The sequence below is a fragment of the Notolabrus celidotus genome, chromosome 3, assembly GCF_009762535.1.
Source record: "Notolabrus celidotus isolate fNotCel1 chromosome 3, fNotCel1.pri, whole genome shotgun sequence".
Lineage (NCBI taxonomy): Eukaryota > Metazoa > Chordata > Actinopteri > Labriformes > Labridae > Notolabrus > Notolabrus celidotus.
The window spans coordinates 11,913,825-11,933,942 of NC_048274.1; the positions used below are offsets into that span (position 1 = coordinate 11,913,825).

The window sequence follows — 20,118 nt, forward strand, 5'->3', positions numbered from 1 at the left end:
TTCATGTATATTGAAGAAATTACAAAAAAAAAATACAATTAAAAATGATTTTGCAAGAGAGAAGAAGCCGAATTGAAAATAATAGAGTGCGTCTCAGTATTAATAAGGGTCACTCTCCATTTGGATGTGTAATTACCAACATGTGCTGTATGCAGTATGTGAGCTTTAGACAAGGGGATGTACACTACCAGTCAAAAGTTTGGAAACACATTCTCATTCAAGAGTTTGTATTTATTTAATTGTTTAAAACACTGTAGATTAATACTGAAGACATCAAAAATATGAAAGAATTATTTAATTAACAAAAAAGTGTTAACAAAGCAGAATATGTTTTATATTTTAGATTCTGTAAAATAGCCCCCTTTTTCCTTCATGACAGCTTTGCACACTCTTGGTATTCTCTCAGTCTGCTTCATGAAGTGGTCTCCTGGAATGGTTTCTAATTAACATGAGCCTTGTCAAGAGTTCATTTGTAGAATGACTCGCCTTCTTAATGTGTTTGAGACCATCAGTTGTGTTGTTCAGAGGTAGGGTTAGTACACAATGGATAGCCCTATTTGACTACTGTTGTAATCCAGATTATGGCAAAACCATAGTATTTCATAGTTTTGATGTCTTCAGTATTAATCTACAATGTCAAAAATAATTAAAATAAATAAAAAACATTGAATGAGAAGGTATGTCCAAACTTTTGACTGGTAGTGTACACTTATGAGGTAAAGCAGTAATGTGTACAGCATTATATACAGCAGGTATCGCAGCTTTGTTCCCACAACAAGGGCTTAGATCGTCTCTTTCTTGTTTGCTATCTTTGTTTTTAATCATGAACCTTAGTTAACAAAATAAAAAGGTGATGTGAATACTGAAAATTCAAACTGTGGATCTAAATGTGCAGTGAACATCAAATTATCATAAAGCCAATACTAGAAGAAGAAAAAAGCTATGAAAACCTATAAATAACATTTGATCAATGAGCCCAGATCAATACCCAGCAGGAGCCACAGTGTAAGCAGTTGTTACCTTCAGTGAATACATTGCTCTCTCTTTATATGTTTCAATACGGAGCCATAAATGACAACTCGTAACATATGGACGCTCTGTTAATCAAGGGAGCACTCTGGCATAGTGCCATATTAATGTGGAAGCTGTAAAGCCTCTGTTTGTATTGAAGTGTCACATTAAAGACGAGTGCACACAAACATCTTCTGCTATCTGTCAGACATAAATAACATTAATTTCTTTTCATGATTATATCATTATATACAGTAATATTTACTCTACTCCATCATCTCCGCCTGATAACATGATCACATGAATTCTTTCGAGGTATTGTGGGCAATGCTTAAATAAGAGCTGTCATTATTCTCTTCTTCTCTCTGCCTCAGGTAACCCAGGAAGAAGGTCAGCAGCTGGCCAGACAACTGAAGGTCACATATATGGAGGCTTCAGCCAAAATCCGTATGAACGTAGACCAGGCTTTCCATGAGCTGGTTAGAGTAATCAGGTAGGTGGTTTAGGAATGATTCTAACACGTGTTGACACAAGTAGATCTCTGAGGGTCTCCAGTCTGGAACCATGGCTAACACAGGAAGGTTTTTGAATGTGTTGCTCATGTTTCGGTAAATATTTATGGAAATTGATGGAAAGTGACTTGATAACATGAGCAAACAATGCCTCATTATGCTTTCATTCAAATGTAGCAGTAGAGTAGAGTAAGGTAGAGTAGGATTTTAATGTCCCTGAGGGGCAATTTACTTTGCAGACAGTAGTCCACACACATATAAAATACAAAGGATACACCACACACAACACACAACAATCCAATCCAATCCATTTTTTTATATAGGACATTTTAAAAACAAGATTACCAAAGTGCTGCACATCAAATACAAACAGTAGAAATAAATAATTGTAAAATTTAAAATACAGTAAATTAACAGACAAACAGAGACCAACATAAACTCTCATGCTGTATTAAAAGGAGTGAAAATGAGTTTTAAGACGTGATTTAAAAGTATCCAGGCTGGGGGCCATTTTGACTTGGGTGGGTAGCTCATTCCACAGTTTAGGAGCTACCACTGAAAAAGCTGGGCCACCCCTCGTCTTTTGTCGGCTTTTTGGCATGACAAGACGAATCTGATCAGCAGACCTCAGTGCTCTGGAGGGGGCATAGATGTTTATGAGGTCAGAGATGTACTGAGGTGCCAGACCATTTAGTGACTTAAAAACAAACATTCAAATCTTAAAATTAATTCTAAAATGGACAGGGAGCCAGTGGAGGGATGCGAGAACGGGGCTGATATGCTCATGCTTGCGAGTTCCTGTTAAAAGGCGAGCAGACACATTTTGGACTACCTGTAAGCACAAGATCCACACAAGATCCACACACTGTCCTCACGTAGATCACAGTGGTTACAACAAAGTCCCACATCCCTTATCAACAGATGACAGTGTGATCGACAGCTTGCCATTCAATCTACTTCTGCCGGTCGCTACCTCTGTGCAGCGCCCAAGTGAATAAAGGGATTAATACATACAAATAGATAAAGTACAGATTCTTCCTGCTACCTTCCATCTTCGAACCAGTAAGAAAAGCTTAGAGAAAGAAGACAGCAAGCAGAAATGTCGATAAATGACATTTGAACCCTTCTACAATTTGCAGGAAAAGGGTTTTCCATTTATCATTGTTGTAGGAAAATGAGTCACTGCACGTGTTCCCAGGAAAGTGTGTTATGATCCGTCTGCTTTCTCCCTACTCACAGGAAATTCCAAGAACAGGAATGTCCACCGTCGCCGGAACCTACGAGGAAAGAGAAAGACAAGAGCGGCTGTCATTGTGTGATCGTCTGAGTCGGCCTTATCACTGTAACTCATGCAGCTACTCTGTACCCCTTCCCACCCTCCTCCTCCTCCTCCTCCTCCTCCCCCTCCACCCACTCTGCCTGACATCACATCCTCAGAGGATGACTGACCGCTGCCTTCTCCACGTGCATGACTTCAGACAGCCTTTTCTGAGATACTCTGACCAGGAAGTGCTGTCCCCAGGACATCACTATGGACAACTGACAATGCCAAAATTTAACACCACTCTACCTTCAGCCGTAATCTAATCCATATGAGAGAGTCCCAACACTAAACATTGCCTTCTAAATCAGCCTGACAGATTAATGTTTTGTACTCTGAAGGACTTCTCTTGCCTTGTAGTGACATTTGTACTTGCTACCGAGATTGAATGAAAACTATATATCCAGAATGTTAATGAGTTTCTTTAGTTTTCCAGAGTCTGAGCAGAGCAGAGAGATTATCTTATGAAGCTTTGTGTATGTTGTGCCATATCCACCTTTACTCCCATGTGCTAATCTGCTACTGTACATATGTGACATTTGTTGTGATTTTCAAAGTGTATTTCTAATGAACTATTAAATCACCACAGTACAGTGTGTGAGGTTGACTTTGGTTTTACATATATGAAAGTGAATATATAAGTATGTATATAAATATAATGCCTAGACAGCCCTTAAAGCTACAATGATAGAACTTTTTGGCATTCTGCAGTGGATTCTTTACTTTGTCTGTGGTTTCTGCTTTCATCTCAATTGCCAAATATGAAGTGTCTGCTGTACTAGATTTTTAAAAGTCTTATGGATTGACAGATTTTTATCCTTTGCCATTTCATCAATGTACTGAAAGTAGCAAAACTGTGTGAGTTTCTTTCCGAGAAGGTGGCAGCTCCATCAAACTTGGACATCCTGCAGATTTCTTAGAAGCAGTAGATCAATCAATCAGTAGCAAACTGCATATCTTTGACAAGTAACACGATTTGTGAAACACTGAACACTGTATTCAACTTGATGTTATCAAGTCCATTTCAGCAAATCAAGAAAATCAAGGATCATTCCAATGTGGCGCATCTCTTCTGTCAAACACGTAGACTTCAGTACAAATAGCTGTTATATCATTCCAGTAACACAGTGGCAAAGTGTTTGTTTTGTGTCTTTATATTGCTCTGTTAGATAACTTTTACCCCGGGAGAGATGGAAACAAGGATGAGAGGAAGTATTGAGGTGAACATCGTTATACAAGCACTCTTCTTTTAGGACATGAACTGACTGGACCTGCCACCTGTGGAGCTTCATCACCACAGACACAAAACACTGTTCTGCCTTCTTTTTCCACCTCTGTACTTCTGTTCAGGCTTACTAATGAAGTACTGCAGTTTGTTTTTCATATCATCATCTTGTAATATAAACAACCAGAAAATCAAACGATGGAAGTGATGGACTTGATTAAATGTTTCTACTCTACTTTTATACATTATTTTCTTATCAAACTAGTTGACAAGTATTTTTATATGTTTATAAGTGAATACACATTCACAGCACAGCTGTGTATATATGTAAAGAGGAATATTTAAGTCTCTTGATTGTGTTCAGCTGAAGATGACTGTTGGCCCAAATTTGAAAAATTGGATTCTCTCCCAAGATGTGACCAAGAATGTTTTTTTTATTTCCTATTGTGGCTTAATACTAAAATAATAACCATCTTGAGGTGTTCACCGCCAGCTCAGAGTGTAAAACACCAGGTCAGGAAGTAAAGGTTTTAAATATGATTCTGGTCTTTACACAGAGCTTCTAAATTTACGAATGAATTATTAAAATCACTGATGTTTGAAATCCCAACTTCCCAAAGTATTGCAAATCCAAGTGTACATCCAAATCATGCGTTTTGTCTTCCTTTTCTCCCATATCAGTGTCTTTTGCCCTGTGTGTAGCTTTTGGTGCTAAAATAAAATCTGTCATTGAGCCAGACGGGGTAGAGAATCTTTTCTTTCAGCCGGAAAAAAAACTGCACAGAGCTGGATCCTAAATACTGAGCCTCCATCTGTGAAATTTAAAGACACAGTCAACCCATCGTAATTCACAGTATGACTCCGGAAGGTTTTATATCATCAGTAGTACCACTCAAAACAATAAGTATTCCATAAACAATAACTTTTGAAATATCAGATTTCATGTGTACCATCTCTTTACATCTTGTTGATTTCTACATTGATTTACTTTTGTTTACGTTGCTGAGAAAATCAGTGTCTCTCTGATTTCCTCTTGTATTCTCCTTTGTTTTGGTAGCCCCTTTATGTGAACAGCCATGTGATTAACTGATGCTGTACCCCTCCAGCTGCAGCTGTGATTGGCTCTCCCCCCATCGCTACCCTGGGTCTGGGAAACATTGCAAAGATATATAATCTGCGTTTTCTTTTTTCTTACACATAAAGGGCTGACTTTAAAGTTACCTATAGTCAGTGGCAGAGCCAGACAGTTTTGACTTGGGTGGCCATACTGGGGCACTGACTTTTGAAAGGGTGACCAGGCGTGGAAAACATTAGGGGCTTACGCCAAACCTAGGAGGGTTACTTCCAATAATCACATCTACTTTAACTTCTTTTATAAAATTATTTTTAAAAATATTACATTTTTGTGGATTTCTAACGTTAACATTAAAAATGTAACTTGACAGATTATCAACATTTAAATCTGCTGAACTGAACTCTTTACAGACTCAAAATGAAGATGATTGTCTAAAGTCAAAGCATCAACAAAAATAATATTCAAATGCAAAGAAACTACTGTCTCTGTAGCTTGTTGAAACACAACAACACAATAGCTGATGTCAACATAAGTAATGCCTCTGACATGGCAAATAGCCAATCATGTTTAAGAATTTCAGGGTGGCCACAGGGGTGGCCAATCAGTTTTCAGAGGTGGCCATGGCCACCCCTGGCCACCCCCTGGCTCCACCACTGCCTATAGTACCTTAAGTCTTCTCTCTTTTTCTAAAGATACCAAAAATATATGCGTGCATTTCAAAAAAAGAAAAATGGGGCAGATATGGACTTATTAGCTCCATAAATTTCCCCAGAATAATTGGTTTAATTATATGAGAATGCTTTGAAAAATGATATAATGTGTACTTTTCTCAACATCTGCCAAATATAAGAGTGCTTACAGAGAAAAAATGTATATACGTTCTTCCATGGATAGACTACAATCAAAAAACTCTATTACTGTTCGGGGACTCTTCACCTTTTCATGTTTCAGCTCTCAACGAACCCAAGCTAACAGCCTGCTTTACACACCCGTGTAAAGGTGCAATCACACCATCAATTAATGAGATTCTTTATTGACATTGTACAAAAACACACAATGAAATCAAGGTGCATTCAAGACCTATAGAAAAATAGATAATTAATGTATAATGGATAAATACTCATTCATACATGCACCCACATGAGATTAACACAAATGAGCGTGAGTTAAGCATACCTCACATAACATGGAGACAGAGTTGGATATATGGGCGATTTTTATGGATTGAAAGAACAACAAAAATGTCTTAGGTTGCCATCTTGTGCAGCTCTAGGGCCCCTTGATATAATTTATACAAGTGAAGGGATAAAAACAGTGCTTCCAAAAACAATCCCTCGTTACATGTTACAAAGATGGCTGTAGAGAGCATAGCAGACCACATTTCCCAGGGGTGTTTAGTATGGTTGAAATTGGATGTCTATGAAGTCTTTACCATGAGTCAGATTTTATGAAACTATGTTCAGTAAATCCTAATTCATTCCTGAAAAGATCTCACATTGGGCCCAACCACCATAGATACAAACAAAGTCTAACTCTATGATAGATATCAAAAGCCTTCAGACCAAGAAATCATTTTACTTTTTTACTTGATGCAGTTAAAACATGTCACATAGAAATACTGTGGAATATACTATGATACACTAGATTACAATCCTCTAAAGAAATGTTCTCAAGGCAATCTTTTATAATCTATGATGTTTTTTATTGGTTAGATACTTAAATAAAAACATTTAAATAATAAATAAGTTATAACCGTATATAATTTAAGCAGTTTCAGACATATTTATCTTAGGGATCATTCCACCAGAAATTAAAAACATTGTGTTTAACTACTGCCTTAAAAAAAACCCTACAGCATGATTTATGATGTGCAGACTTTTTGGTTTGGTAAGCACATAATTAAGGGCCTCACACCTCTGAATAACATCCAGGTGAATTGGTACGCGTTGTTTTGACAGCTACTGCACATGTGATGACAGAGCTTCTTCATGTTGGCAATCATACAGTGCTTCAAATAAAAACATGTATCTTTGCAACCTTTCCAAAAAAAAAAGATAAAATACATTTAGAGTATAAAATAGACAAGTGGAGCAGCATCATCCTTTATGTTCTTCTGTTGACATGATGAAATCACAGGAACCGAGGTTAACAGAGTATTCAAATGCAGCTCAAAAAGATTTCCTGCATGACCTTTACCTTCGTTCCCACCTTCTTTCTCTCGATTGGTTCACCTAATGATAGGCTGTGTCCATGAAAGCTGCACCAATTAAGGGTTGTATGAAAGGCAGTGGTCTTGACATGCATGCTAATACAATGAGATGTGTGTGAGCCTAGTTCTGTTAATAATATAAACCAAATGCTTATTCATTCAGACTTCCAGTTATTGACATCCATAGCAAATTACCTTTTCAGTAGTACACCAATCCCTTTACAGCAGGGGTGTCAAACATACGGCCCGTGGGCCAAAACCGGCCCGTCAGAGGTTCCAATCTCGCCCACACGATGGCTATGCAAAGTGAAAATACAACAGCTGTTTTTGTAAAAAGATAGTTCATTAAATGTGAACATTTTCAGAAAGTACTTTTTTGCACTAAAACAAACAGAACAATTTGGAATTTTTGTTAATTATGTCCAGCCCACTTGAGATCAAATTGGGCGTTATGTGGCCCCTGAACTGAAATGAGTTTGACACCCCTGCTTTACAGTGTTTCTATTCAGTGGGATACCCTGTAGCCAGAGACGGCCCTAACCGACTTGGTGCCCTGGGAAGGTTTCAACTGGTTACACGTTTTCTTTTTTTTAAAATGACCTCTAAAAGAACATTAATAAAATGGTAACAACACTGATATTTAATTAAAAAATATATATAATAATTTAATTTCAAAATACATAATGTAATAGTAGTAGAATTGTATCAGTCCTTATATAACAAAATAATTTTCACAGTACAGACACTTCCAACAAAGCAACAGTAATGTATTAAGTGATGACTGAAAAGGCAGAAGCAAAGTACTCATTTAAGCCTAGCCTACATTTTCTATCGAATTAAGCTTCCAAAGTGTAAAGAAAACAACAAAAACAAACAAAAACTTGCTAATTAACTTTTTTAATTGCTAATAATTTCAATGCTTACTATTTTATGCGCTCTTTATCTACTGCTGCTGTAACTGTAAATTCCATGTGGAAGTAGTGGCTTCTCAGCCAATCAGGGCGACATAGTGAGGCCTCCACTCGACCAATCAGGTCTGTGATAACAGGAACGAGGGGAATAAAAACATTGCTTGATACAAAAGAATTGGAAAATACAGAGGTTTCGCCATAATCTCAAATTATGTCACTTACAGATGGGTACCGATTTGTATTAAGACCTTTTCTCCAAACCCAGCAGAAAAAAAGTAGTTTTTTTACATCATTCCTACCAACAACAGTTTTAACCCCAAATTTTATTATATTAAATAATATTATTTTTCCTATCATCTTGAAATTTTCTTTCTCACTCATTTAGGGTGCAAGTGGCGCCCCCTATGGACGGCCGGCGCCCCTAGCATTTGCCTATCCTGCCTATGCCATGAGCCGGCCTTGACTGTAGCATATGTTACTATTTGCTTTTCTGCATCGATTAGCACTCATTTAAAGGTTCAGTGTTTACTATTGGCTGTCAAGCAAGCATGACATGCCAGTAATGAAAAGAAACATCTCCCAGATTGAAGCACTGACACGGCCCCTTTAATCAGGTCTCAGTTCCTCAGTCAGTAAAAGTAATCCGCGTGCAGGGTCCGCGTGAATGAAAGAGGCTACCTCAGCATCCACGCGTGCACAGTGGTCTGACAGCTCGCGCTCCCCTCTGATCGGGATGGTATAGCCCACAGAGGGAGAGAGAGAGAGAGAGAGAGAGAGAGAGAGAGCGCGTCTGGCTCTGCACAGCCTCATTCACATAAAGCGGCGATTCCTTTAACTCCGTGTTTGCATTAGTGAAGAGGAGGAGGAGGAAGGAGGAAGGAGACGAAGAGAAGCGGTCACTGCACAGGGGTTTTGTCGTCTCACCATCCAGTCCAGTTCCTACCAGTCCCCTGGAGAAGACATGGAGGGAGTCAGCAGCAACAGGAGCATGTCTTACAGTAGATGGAGTTATGACAGGTGAGCCAGCTTTATCATCATCATGGCTATTGGGCGTCTAGAACCCTAACAGTGTGTTTGTATGATGATGCTGTGTGCTGCTGAGGCTGAAGAACCCCTCCTGCGCAATTAGTTGACAGGTGCAAAGGATTTGGAAACGAGGGATGCGATGTGAGTGTCTTAAGTAGCTTAAGCATCACTCTGGGTCTATTGGCAGACACAGACTGTTCAATGCACTCTGTCTGTGTCCTGGTCCATGTTGTACTCATCCTCTCCCACCATCAGAGACAGCCTCTTAAACATCCCCATAGGAACAGCTTGAGTGTTTATGTTACTCATGATGGTCGTGCCATTTTGAATGAATCTATCTATCTATCTATCTATCTATCTATCTATCTATCTATCTATCTATCTATCTATCTATCTACTTAATTTTCTGTATGAACTTCTTTAGTGCATTTTAATTTTAAAGGATATTTATGGCCACGAGCTGAACGCCTTACCACAGCTGGACTCATTATCTATAAAGTTAGCAGGTTATGTCTCAGTACGGGGGTGTCACTGGGATATCTGACACCAGTGTGATTGAGTCATTTAGCTTTAATAGTCCATTATTTTGACCCTGATGTGTAAGAAACACATGTAAGTTTCTAAGAAAACACTGTGGCGTGGGCATCTCTCAAATCTACTCCAGGTGCCACCCCATAAAGCTTTACTATGATTGGCTGTCTGCCCCCGTCAGAGGCAGGATTTCAGTTTAAACCAGCTTATCTATTTATATAAGACCTTTATGTTAGTAGATTTGATTAGGAAAAACAGAAATGGTGAATTGGTGCCGTGCTATACTTGAATAAGACAGTCCAACAGGTGGGTCAGTCAAAAGAAGCCTGGACACACCTCTGTTCAAATTCACAGCCTTATTGATATACAGTTACAGGTAGTTAATTGGACACAAAGGAGTTCACAGCATGAAGTCAATATAGCACTATTATTAAAAACATCTGCGGGAATATGTCAACACACATACATCACCCAGTTCCTCATTTGCTAACCATTTCCTCCAGAATCAAGAGCACAGAGTAAAATAGACAGTTAGAGATACACTGTGGCTGTGCTGTGTTATTAATCACCAGAGGCACAGTGGAGGAGTTTTCGCCTTGACAACACTGAACATACAGCCTCGGACAATATAATTGGTATTCTGAATCTGTGCTTGGACATCCCAAGAGACCACAGCCAGAGCCACGAGTCTCTTTGCTGCTGAAGATACCTCTCAGCACGGTGAAATAATGTTCAGTGTGTGCAACCAGTTAATAGGCCGATTGCTGTGAAAGGGTTTGCTTGTTTAAAGAAGAGTAGCCTGTTTCATAGAGTATGTTTCCTCCTGAAATCATTAGTGTTAGGAGTTCACCTTTCCAGTAACTCCAGTAACGGATTGTTCTGATGTGATCTCTCAATAAGCATTCAAACAAACAGACGCAGAATGGATCAATTCAATTGATTTCTCTTATTTGCTGGAAGAAATCAATTCAACCAAGACTGAATTAAGATGGTAATGCCATTCTGCCTTGAAGGCCTAAAGAGGGCTAAACTATCGGTCTCTGATACTGCTTACAGTCTTATATCATTTAAGTATTGCCACTGTTTCTGTTAAAGTACGATAGAGCATCCAAAAAGTCTAATTTCTTTCTGACTGGAGGTTTACAAAAACTGAAGGCCACCTCTGAGAGATCTGTGCAGATGCTGCCAGTTGATGTTTCATTTTCTCTTACTGATAAATACAGTGCAAATTAAACAAATGTGCATCTCTGCTGCATGTCCTAGCACAGATTTGACTGCAGCCAATGTTGATTTTTATACACGCTGAAACAAAGACTTGTGTTTATATCTTTAGAGCTGTTTTCAACGACGGAGCCCCCGAGCAGTGTTCATCATTATTGCACACCTGTGGCCCACCCACGCAGGTTTCACTTGTTTTGCGTGATTAAACCTTGTCTGAGGACTGTGTTGGATTGAACATGGATTGGAGTTTGTCAGACCCTCTATACTAGCTTGAAGCACTTGTTCCAGTAGAAGTGCTCTGACATTGGCCACCCATCTGAAGCAGAATGCCATTTTGCTATCTCCTCATTAACATCATCAAAACCCCAGTTAGTGGACTAGACCAAGGCTTTAAGCTGTACTGATGCAACATTCTCCTTTGCAGGGATTTAGCCTCTTCCCCGAATGAAAATGTTTTAATTCAGTTGCAAGTTCCCAGTGAAAACATGTTACATTATCTTATCTTCTCTGGTTGCATTAATTGCAGCAAACAAGCACCGTGTTATAAAGAAATTGTTGACCACTGTGTCAGCGCGGCAACCTCTGGTCTCAAAATAGAAGCCCATGCGGAAGTGTTATAAACTGCAATTCATCGACAATCCGCTTGAGGCTGGCTGCAGAAACACTGGAAACCACATAGATACCAATTAATAAAAGACGATCTTTGCAGCATTAATTAACATGTTTACAGCCTGGTTCAAAAAACGGATTGGCTCTATGTAGCTAATTTCTCTATCAGCACACACTAAACGGGGGACGAATTTTTTTCTAATGCGACGGTTCAGAAGATATTAAGATTACAAGTTTTTGCCGTAATAAGGACATGACTGACTTGATTGACAGCCTGGAACACATAGCTGTTGGCTAAGAAGCCTAAACCCCGCCTCTTTTCCTCATACTAAGTTTGGTTGAGTTCAGCATTTCCAATATGGCTGCCGCTGACGATTGGCTTCAAAACAGCATTCAGGAACAGATGGGTAATGTCACGGATACTACGTCCATTATTTATACAGTCTATGGTCAGACCTAATGAGCATTTTGGATTAGAAATTGTTGACCATAATGATTTGTTTGTAAGTAAGTTTCAATTTTTTCTGGGTGCTGGTGGCCTAGCCGTCTAAGCGCCCCACATATAGAGGCTATAGCCGTCGTCGCAGAGGTCGTGGATATGACTCCAGGCTGGTTGACCATTTGCTGCATGTCTTCCCCCGCTCTCTACTCCCCACATTTTCTGTCTCTCTTCAGCTGTCCTATCATTAAAGGCAAAGATGCCCCACAACATAACTTACATACATATAAAAAAAAGTTAGTTTCATTTGGTTTTGATGGTACACATCTTCCACTAACTCTACACTCAGATTACTGTGCAGAGTCCTGCCAGTTTAATGACAGAGGCTGTTTATCACTCAGTATTTGGTCCTGGCTTGCTGCAGGCTAAGTTCTTACTTTTAGTTGATTTTGATCGGTGAGTTATTGTGCAGTTTGAGTACTGAATCCTATTTTCAAGGCCAGTCATGTCTTTCAGTTGTGTTTTCACTGGTTTCTCATTCACCCTAGAGTCTGTCTGCAGTTAGACCTATAGCATGTGCAATCACACTGTGGGGACAGCCACTCTGTAAACACCGTCTCCCGGAGATGGAGAAACAAGGTGCGCAGACAAGATACAATTCAGAGCCTACAGAGCTCAGTATAGAATCTCATGTTTTAATTAAAGACAAAGGTTTAATGAAATGTCCTTGTGCACAGTGTGTTCCCCCGGTCACACTGCAAAGGAAACATAGGTATAGGAAAGAGGACACAGTCAAGCTTATACATTGTAAGACATTTTTAATTTCTCATCATTACGCCCTGATAATTATTTGATGCAAGAGATGATACTGAAGTCAAAGGACATCACTCTGGATCTTTATGGTCTGTCATGAAGGCATGTCACCAACACATTTAAATTGAACACCTTTTCAATTCCCCTTCGAGTTGGTGCTGTCTTCCATTTTGCTAATATTCCTTCATAGATTTCATCTCACAGTGTCAAACAGAGAAATCTCCTCACTAGTTTTGTTTCCGTACAAAAGCACAAAGGTATTATTGATTCAGGTTGGAGAGTACACTGTGTGATAGGCAGCTGAGAGCACACATGGTAGCCCATTTCTGATAAGAGTATCTCTGCTATTCTACATGGGCAGACATGCAAATAAGGGATGCAAGATATAGATTTTTTTATGGGATAACAACCTGCGCCTGATGACTGATAGTGAAAAGACATTTTTGTATCTTAAGATGTGTAGTTTATGCACACCTGAGGGTAAGAAAAGTTACAATTTAGTGAGAAAAGATGCATTTATATTGATATTTTAAATCTAGAAAAATCACTGTATTGTTAACAAAAAAAAAAATCAGTTCTGACTCTTCACTATATTCTTTGACTGCAAATCTCATCACTCCTGTGCATGCAATAATGTCTTTTTGACATCCAGCCACTGGGCCGTCAAACTAAGCATGCTCACTGGACTAATATTTCAATATGTTTGTGGTGAACTTATGTCACTGATGTTGTGCATCAGATTGTGAATTTGTGAGGAGATCATCATGTCCAAGGCAGAGAGCAAAGTAGTAGTGACTAAGGATACTGCTCCCTAGACGCCATTAGCTGTCAAAACCCTTGGTCCTCTACTTAAAATAGGTGGGTCATGAAGTGCTGTAAATCCAGTCTTTTTAATTATGTGCTTTAGCATTACTTTCTGCAGGTGTTGAATTGACACTATGGCACATACAGTGTTTTTGGTGTTCCGATCACTGCTGCTTCATATGTCATCATTATATCTTCTTTGCAATATCAGCTTTTCAGGTGACTTAAAAGATGAGTTAAAACTTGAGGACTTTTTTCCACCTCTCAGAATTCTTGCAGGTCATGTTTTCACTTGTGCACTTGTGTTATCCTCCTCTGAAACAGTGAAATACTGGGGCGCCGTGGGCCTAGCGGTCTAAGTGCGCACCCCATAAACAGAAGCTATAGTACTTGTAGTGGCCCAGCCTCTCCCATTTGCTGCAAGTCTTCCCCCACTCCATACTCCCTACATTTCCTGTCTCTCTCCAGCTTTTCTATGCAATAAAGGCAAAAAAACATAACAAAAAAGAGGCCATAGTCTTCGTCGCAGAGGTCGCCGGTTCAATTCCCTGGCTGCGACCATTTGCTGCATGTGTTCCCCTACTCTACTCCCCACATTTCCTGTCTTTCTACAGCTGTCCTATCAATAAAGGCGAAAACACCCAAAAATACACTTTAGAGAAAAACATAACAAAAAAAAAGAAACAGTGAATAACATCCATACAGGTGACGCCATTTTTTTTATCTCAGCTTGTTACGGCTGTGTTGGTGGCTTAATAATAGGTAAATAAAAGAAACTTCTATTGAATAGAATTGTAAAATCTAAATAATACGTAATGATATAATATTCCCTTAATCTGTCTGATATACATTTTGCATTTAATACAAAGCTGACATTTTTAGACCACAAAATTTGCCAAAATAGTCCTTTAAGGGAAGATATCTGCTTGTTGACTGTTCCAGCAGAGACTTGAATATAAAGCCCTTTAATAATCAATGATGGAGGCGTTGTTGTACAGCAAAGAGGAACATCATCTGTTGCCTTTTTTCTTTTTTTTCTCACCACCTGCCATAAAATGCTGATTTTGTGTGACATCTGCTCAGTCGTAAAGAATGAAACAGTCATAAAACAGTCATAAAACATTGATCTGAGCATTGATTTGGTGTCAGAAGCACAGAGAAGCTGGGTGAATATTTACTTTATGGGTAATTATTTAATTTACAACACAAGAAAACAGAAGATTAAGAGATGGTTTACGCTTTGAAATCAGTTTATCGCCACAGTGAGAAGAATATAAAGCTCAGGATGTCAGGACAGGCTGTGAGAGATTACAGTTTTTCTTTTGCTAAAGTGTTTAATAATAAATACAGATCTTCATAAGTGACACATATTTAGTCATTCAGCAGATTGGTCACAAGTTTATAGTCTTTCCAGGTTTTAATTAATCGATGTAGAAGTGTTCTCAGTCTGTATATTTTGGGAAGCTTTCATTATTTGCTCTGTGGTCATATCGTCTGGCTTTTATTATTGTCTTTGAATGTCATCTGTGTTCATTTGAAATCGATGCAGCTGACTGAGGAGACTCATTCTCACAGCAATACACTGTAAGTTAGTGATTCAGACATGAAGCACAAAGTTTCAGTTATGGTTTGTAGTAGTCATTTTACTGGCTTACTATCTGTGACGTTGGTTTTCGTTTGGATCAGATGGGTGTCTCTGAAGTGTGCTTAGACGGTTCAGCTTGTGATGCAGGTGTGAATTGGCTGCAGCAGGAACTGTTAAGAGTATGTCTATCTGTAGGCTCTCTCTCTATTGCATTACAGATGCAGTAAAGCAATAGGGGCTTAAGTATCACATTTGTGAGAGATCCACCCCCATGAGTGTATATCTAACGCTGGTTGTTTTCTGCAAGTCACACACACACTAATTGCTGTGAGCTTCTTAAGTGGGAATCCATGGTGTCAGTGGCCATTGTGGGTGGCTTTCGAAATGAGTCAGAGCCATGCACGAATTTTGGAGTGCAGACAACCAAACAAAAGGTTTAAGATTGATTCATCGGTCTCCAAAAGAGAATAAAGTTACCTCCTTTAAGAAAGTAAACAAATGTTACTATAAGAAGATGAAACAACAGAGAGGAATGTGAGTTGGAGACAGAGTAGGCAGAGAAGGTTGAATGTGATTGTCGTGACAGGTTGGTGGGATGAAAGTTTGTGTAATGTATTTTCAGAACAAAAGTATTGGAAAACTGAGGGTTTGATGGAGGAACAAACACACTGTCACCCACACGTTATTCAGCAGAAAATGGATGAATGGATAGATTGATGGAACAATCAACGGATTTTCATCCAAATGACTCCTGTAGGAGTTCCTTGTAAAGCTAAACCTAAAGTCAACATTGTGATTAGGGATGGGAACGAGAACCGGTTCCAACTAGTTCAACCCATTGAAATCATTTGCCTTCCACTAAGCTCCACTTGCCTTGCAAATCAATGATCACGAGAGCCAGTCAGCGCTAATGACAACCAAGGAGTCGAGGAAGTAATCATGGTGGACAGAAGAGCAGTCCAAACTGCTCTAAAAATAGAACATAAAGACCTACTGACTTACTTTGAAAACCACTCACTTTGTTAGACCAATGGCTCTCCGGTGATAAACTCTGTGTGTTTCTGCGACATCCAGGGGCCTTTCTATCCACTGAGATGGTCAGTGTATTTTCAGAGATTGTCTAGATCCAATTCCTCAAAAGGAAGAAAATCTGTGATGATTCATTTGGTAATTTGAGTGAAATAGTGTCAATTTATGTTGGCAGACCATGCTAGATAGAGGCTGCCATCTTTGTTTTGGTGTGTTGTCCAATCAGAGGCTATATGTGCCATCAGCACAATAAAACTCGTAATAACATTTCAGTTAAAGGATAAATTAACTGATGACACAATTGATAAAGAACTGGATTGATAAGCAGAATCAATATTGGCATTGGTGTCTATGAAATCTTATGAATTCCCATCTCTAATTGTGACGTTTTGAAGTTATGTAATGCCTTTCTGTCTTGTAGGATGTTACTTGTGTCAGATTTCTTGTGTCATACAAATATCAAAAGAATGCATTACAACCCTAAACATTTCCTTTTCATTAAGTTAAAACTTTGACTCCAAAATGAGTCACATAGCCAAAGTCTGGTGTACTTTTTCATATTAGCTGTTTAACCCTCTAGGGTTGCCAACGTTCAATCAATCAATCAATCGTTATTTGTATAGCGCCAAATCACAACCAGCGTTATCTCAGGACGCTTTTACAAACATAGGAGGTCTAGACCAACTTTCTCACTACTAAACAAGGGACAGGTGCACAGTGCCATGGTGGTGTGAGCATGATGTGTGAATTCAGTGTATATTCTGATTCCGATTCAACTGGAAATGCAGAAAGTGTGTATATTCCCTCTAATCCTTACTGTATCATTATGTAACCTCATATGAATAAACCTCAAAGAAACCACAATTTGGCTCTTAACATCAAAAAACAGGCAAAAGAAAAAAGAAATGCAAAAGAGGAGTATGGCTCAACAAATGTACTTTTTCCATGGATACTGTTTGCTGCTCTTGACTGACTCAAGCAGTCTTTTGTCCTTTTGCACAGCCAGAGTTTTTGCAGGACTTGGCGTATTTGCGCTGTATACAACTGTTGCCCGTGAGGGGGCCTGTGATTGGATGACAGGTGGTGTGATTGGCACATGATCTGCCATTTTATCTGATCTAGGATCTGTAGAGTGTGGTCTGCTGTATTTACAAGAGTTAATAGTCAATATAGTCAACCTTGGTATCATTTTTTATCAGTCACTCAACTTTCAACAACACATTAACAATATTTCAAAAAACGCTTTCTTCCATCTCAAAATCATCGCCCGTCTCCGCCCCTCCCTTTCCTTCACTGCAGCTGAAACTCTCATCCACGCCTTCATCACCTCAAGACTGGATTATTGCAATAGCATCCTCTACGGTACACCCAACACCCTCCTCAACAAATTACAATACATACAAAACTCTGCTGCACGCCTCCTCACTCACTCCCGCTCCAGAGACCACATCACCCCAGTCCCCCAGAACCTCCATTGGCTTCCCATCCCCTCAACGAATTCAGTACAAGATCCTCCTCATCACCTACAAAGCCCTCCACAATCTAGCTCCCGTCTACCTCACCGACCTTCTGCAGCCATATAATCCCTCCCGCAACCTCCGCTACACCAACGCCAACCTCCTCACCCCTCTCACCAAACCCAAGCACCGAACCTGGGGGGACAGGGCTTTCTCTGTCGCTGCCCCCACCCTCTGGAACTCTCTCCCCCAACACCTCAGATTCTCTCCCTCACTCACCAAATTCAAATCCGGACTCAAAACACACCTTTCTACAAAGGCTTTTAAACTATAATTGATTGTTTTTTCTCTTGTTTTGTTTTATTTTGCTGCCTTGCTCTTCTTTGCTTTTTTTTTTTGCACTGTTTTCCTTTGCTTTTCTATTGTATAATTTTATCTTATTTTACTGTAAAGCGCTTGGAGAATCTTTTAAAGCGCTTTTATAAATAAAATGTATTATTATTATTATTATTATTATTATTATTATTAATATACGGGACAATTGAGGTCCCTGACCCAATATACGGGATGTCCCGGCTAACACAGGAAAGTTGGCAACCCTACTGTTTTCATACATGCAAAAAACACAAACATTTTCAGGGTGGGCTGCACAAGTGAATGTAAACAGACAAAATTTGCACCCAATGATACCCCAACTTTTCTGCCAGCCCAAGTGAAATTTCTGCAACAAGTTGGGTTGAGCAGATGTGAGACTCAGCAGGAATTATTTGTGAAAAATCACCCTGAGTGAGCAGACAGGGATGATGATGTCAATATGATGCAACTGATGTTAGCACGGAAGAGTGACACATTACAGGATAATAAAAAACATCTGAGGCTGAAGAGGGAGAGTCATTTTTAAGAACAGTGAAGGTGACGGCACATCTGACTGTTTAAAGGTATTGTTGATTTAAATGCCAAAAACTGTCATCACAACGTCAGTCTTTTGCTTCATTAGCCAACATGTTGTAAACATAACACTGTACCTTGCCTGCCTTTGATGTCATGTCCTGCCTGAGACTCATTTCCTGTCCCCAATCCACCAACCCCCTCCTCTGAAAGAGAAGACTTTATGCTGTGAGGGACATATGTGAACATACAAAATGGTCAATTTCATGCGCCTGAGAAATGTATGGATTTTTTATCATATGAAAGAATCTGCAGGAAGTTGTTCGGGAAATTTCGTATATGTAGTTCACTACTTCGAGGTGCTGTTAACTTACATAAGAGTTACGATGATCCTTGGACAGATGTCTTGAAAAAAATCTCTGCACTGCCTTCTTATGTGCAGATAAAGTGACATCCATACCCTGTAAGTGTTAAAGCATCTTCTCCTCCTGCAACAAAATGTACCATTGTCGAATTTTCAGTGATTCATGCCTCTAGCATGACACAGGGATATGCTTTATCATCTCAAATAACAATTTGCTGTCAGCCAAAAATAAACCATACACATACATCTCACAGCTTGTTACACCAACAGACTCTTCACGTAGTGTTATTGTGCCATGCTTGTGGAGTATTTCACCTGTGCTAACCATTCAGAATACAAATTCAATATCTCATTGTTCCTAGTGATGTGGCTTCTTATGCCTTTTTCATCACAGCTCGTAACTCTCTTGCTCACAGACCCCCCTCCTGCACTGCTGTTATTATGCTGCTCATAGCTTAGTCACTGTCCACCTGTTTCTGTAGAAACCACAGACAGAAAGAGCAGGAAGGCAAACTCAAGCTTTGTGCTTTTGTCCACACTGCTCCCCCTCCTGTTTTTTTGCCTGCAGCAGAAGAAATGCCCGAGATAATTTGGAGCTGTGACCTTTTATGAAATGTGAATTAATCTTTTTCAGAAAACCGAGCTCAGGAAACATTTCACTTTGCAGCTAGGACAGAATTAAAGGCTGTTAGGGTGTGGCCTGTCACATTTTGGTTGACATCTCTTTGGCTCCTTATGAGACAATCAGTGTTGTGCAGCCTAATTCTATTGTAGCCAGTAGTAAGCACACACTCAGTGTTAGCTGAGATATAAATTTGTTGTCAAAGCTATGAATGCAATGATTACTGAGCTGAAACTGAGCTCACCGAAAACTGATTATCAACAATTGCAGCCCTCAGTACCTGGCCCAAGGACAAAGCTAACACAGACAAGTAGACACTAGGGATGAAAACAATTAATCGAGTATCAATTCATTGATCGTTAACCCTCCTGTTATGTTCAGGATCAGATTGACCCTTTTCCAAGTTCAAAAATAAAAGAAAATTGTTAAAAGTGTTTTTTCGGTATGAAACTTCTTCTACTTGCCT

The 20,118-nt window shown here is 39.4% G+C and overlaps 2 protein-coding genes across 2 annotated transcripts in view; both read left to right on the forward strand.

Annotated features, from left to right (window-relative positions):
* The window catches only part of rras2 (RAS related 2), a 40,254-nt gene extending 35,448 nt beyond the window's left edge, over positions 1 to 4,806 (forward strand). The window contains exons 5-6 of the mRNA XM_034680891.1: positions 1,386 to 1,504; positions 2,763 to 4,806. Coding sequence (XP_034536782.1) covers positions 1,386 to 1,504; positions 2,763 to 2,850 — 207 coding nt within the window. The 3' untranslated portion in view covers positions 2,851 to 4,806. The remainder of the gene's footprint in view (positions 1 to 1,385; positions 1,505 to 2,762) is intronic.
* Positions 4,807 to 8,927: 4,121 nt separating this feature from the next.
* The window catches only part of tub (TUB bipartite transcription factor), a 66,543-nt gene continuing 55,352 nt past the window's right edge, over positions 8,928 to 20,118 (forward strand). Inside the window, exon 1 of the mRNA XM_034680918.1 lies at positions 8,928 to 9,281. Coding sequence (XP_034536809.1) covers positions 9,226 to 9,281 — 56 coding nt within the window. The 5' untranslated portion in view covers positions 8,928 to 9,225. The remainder of the gene's footprint in view (positions 9,282 to 20,118) is intronic.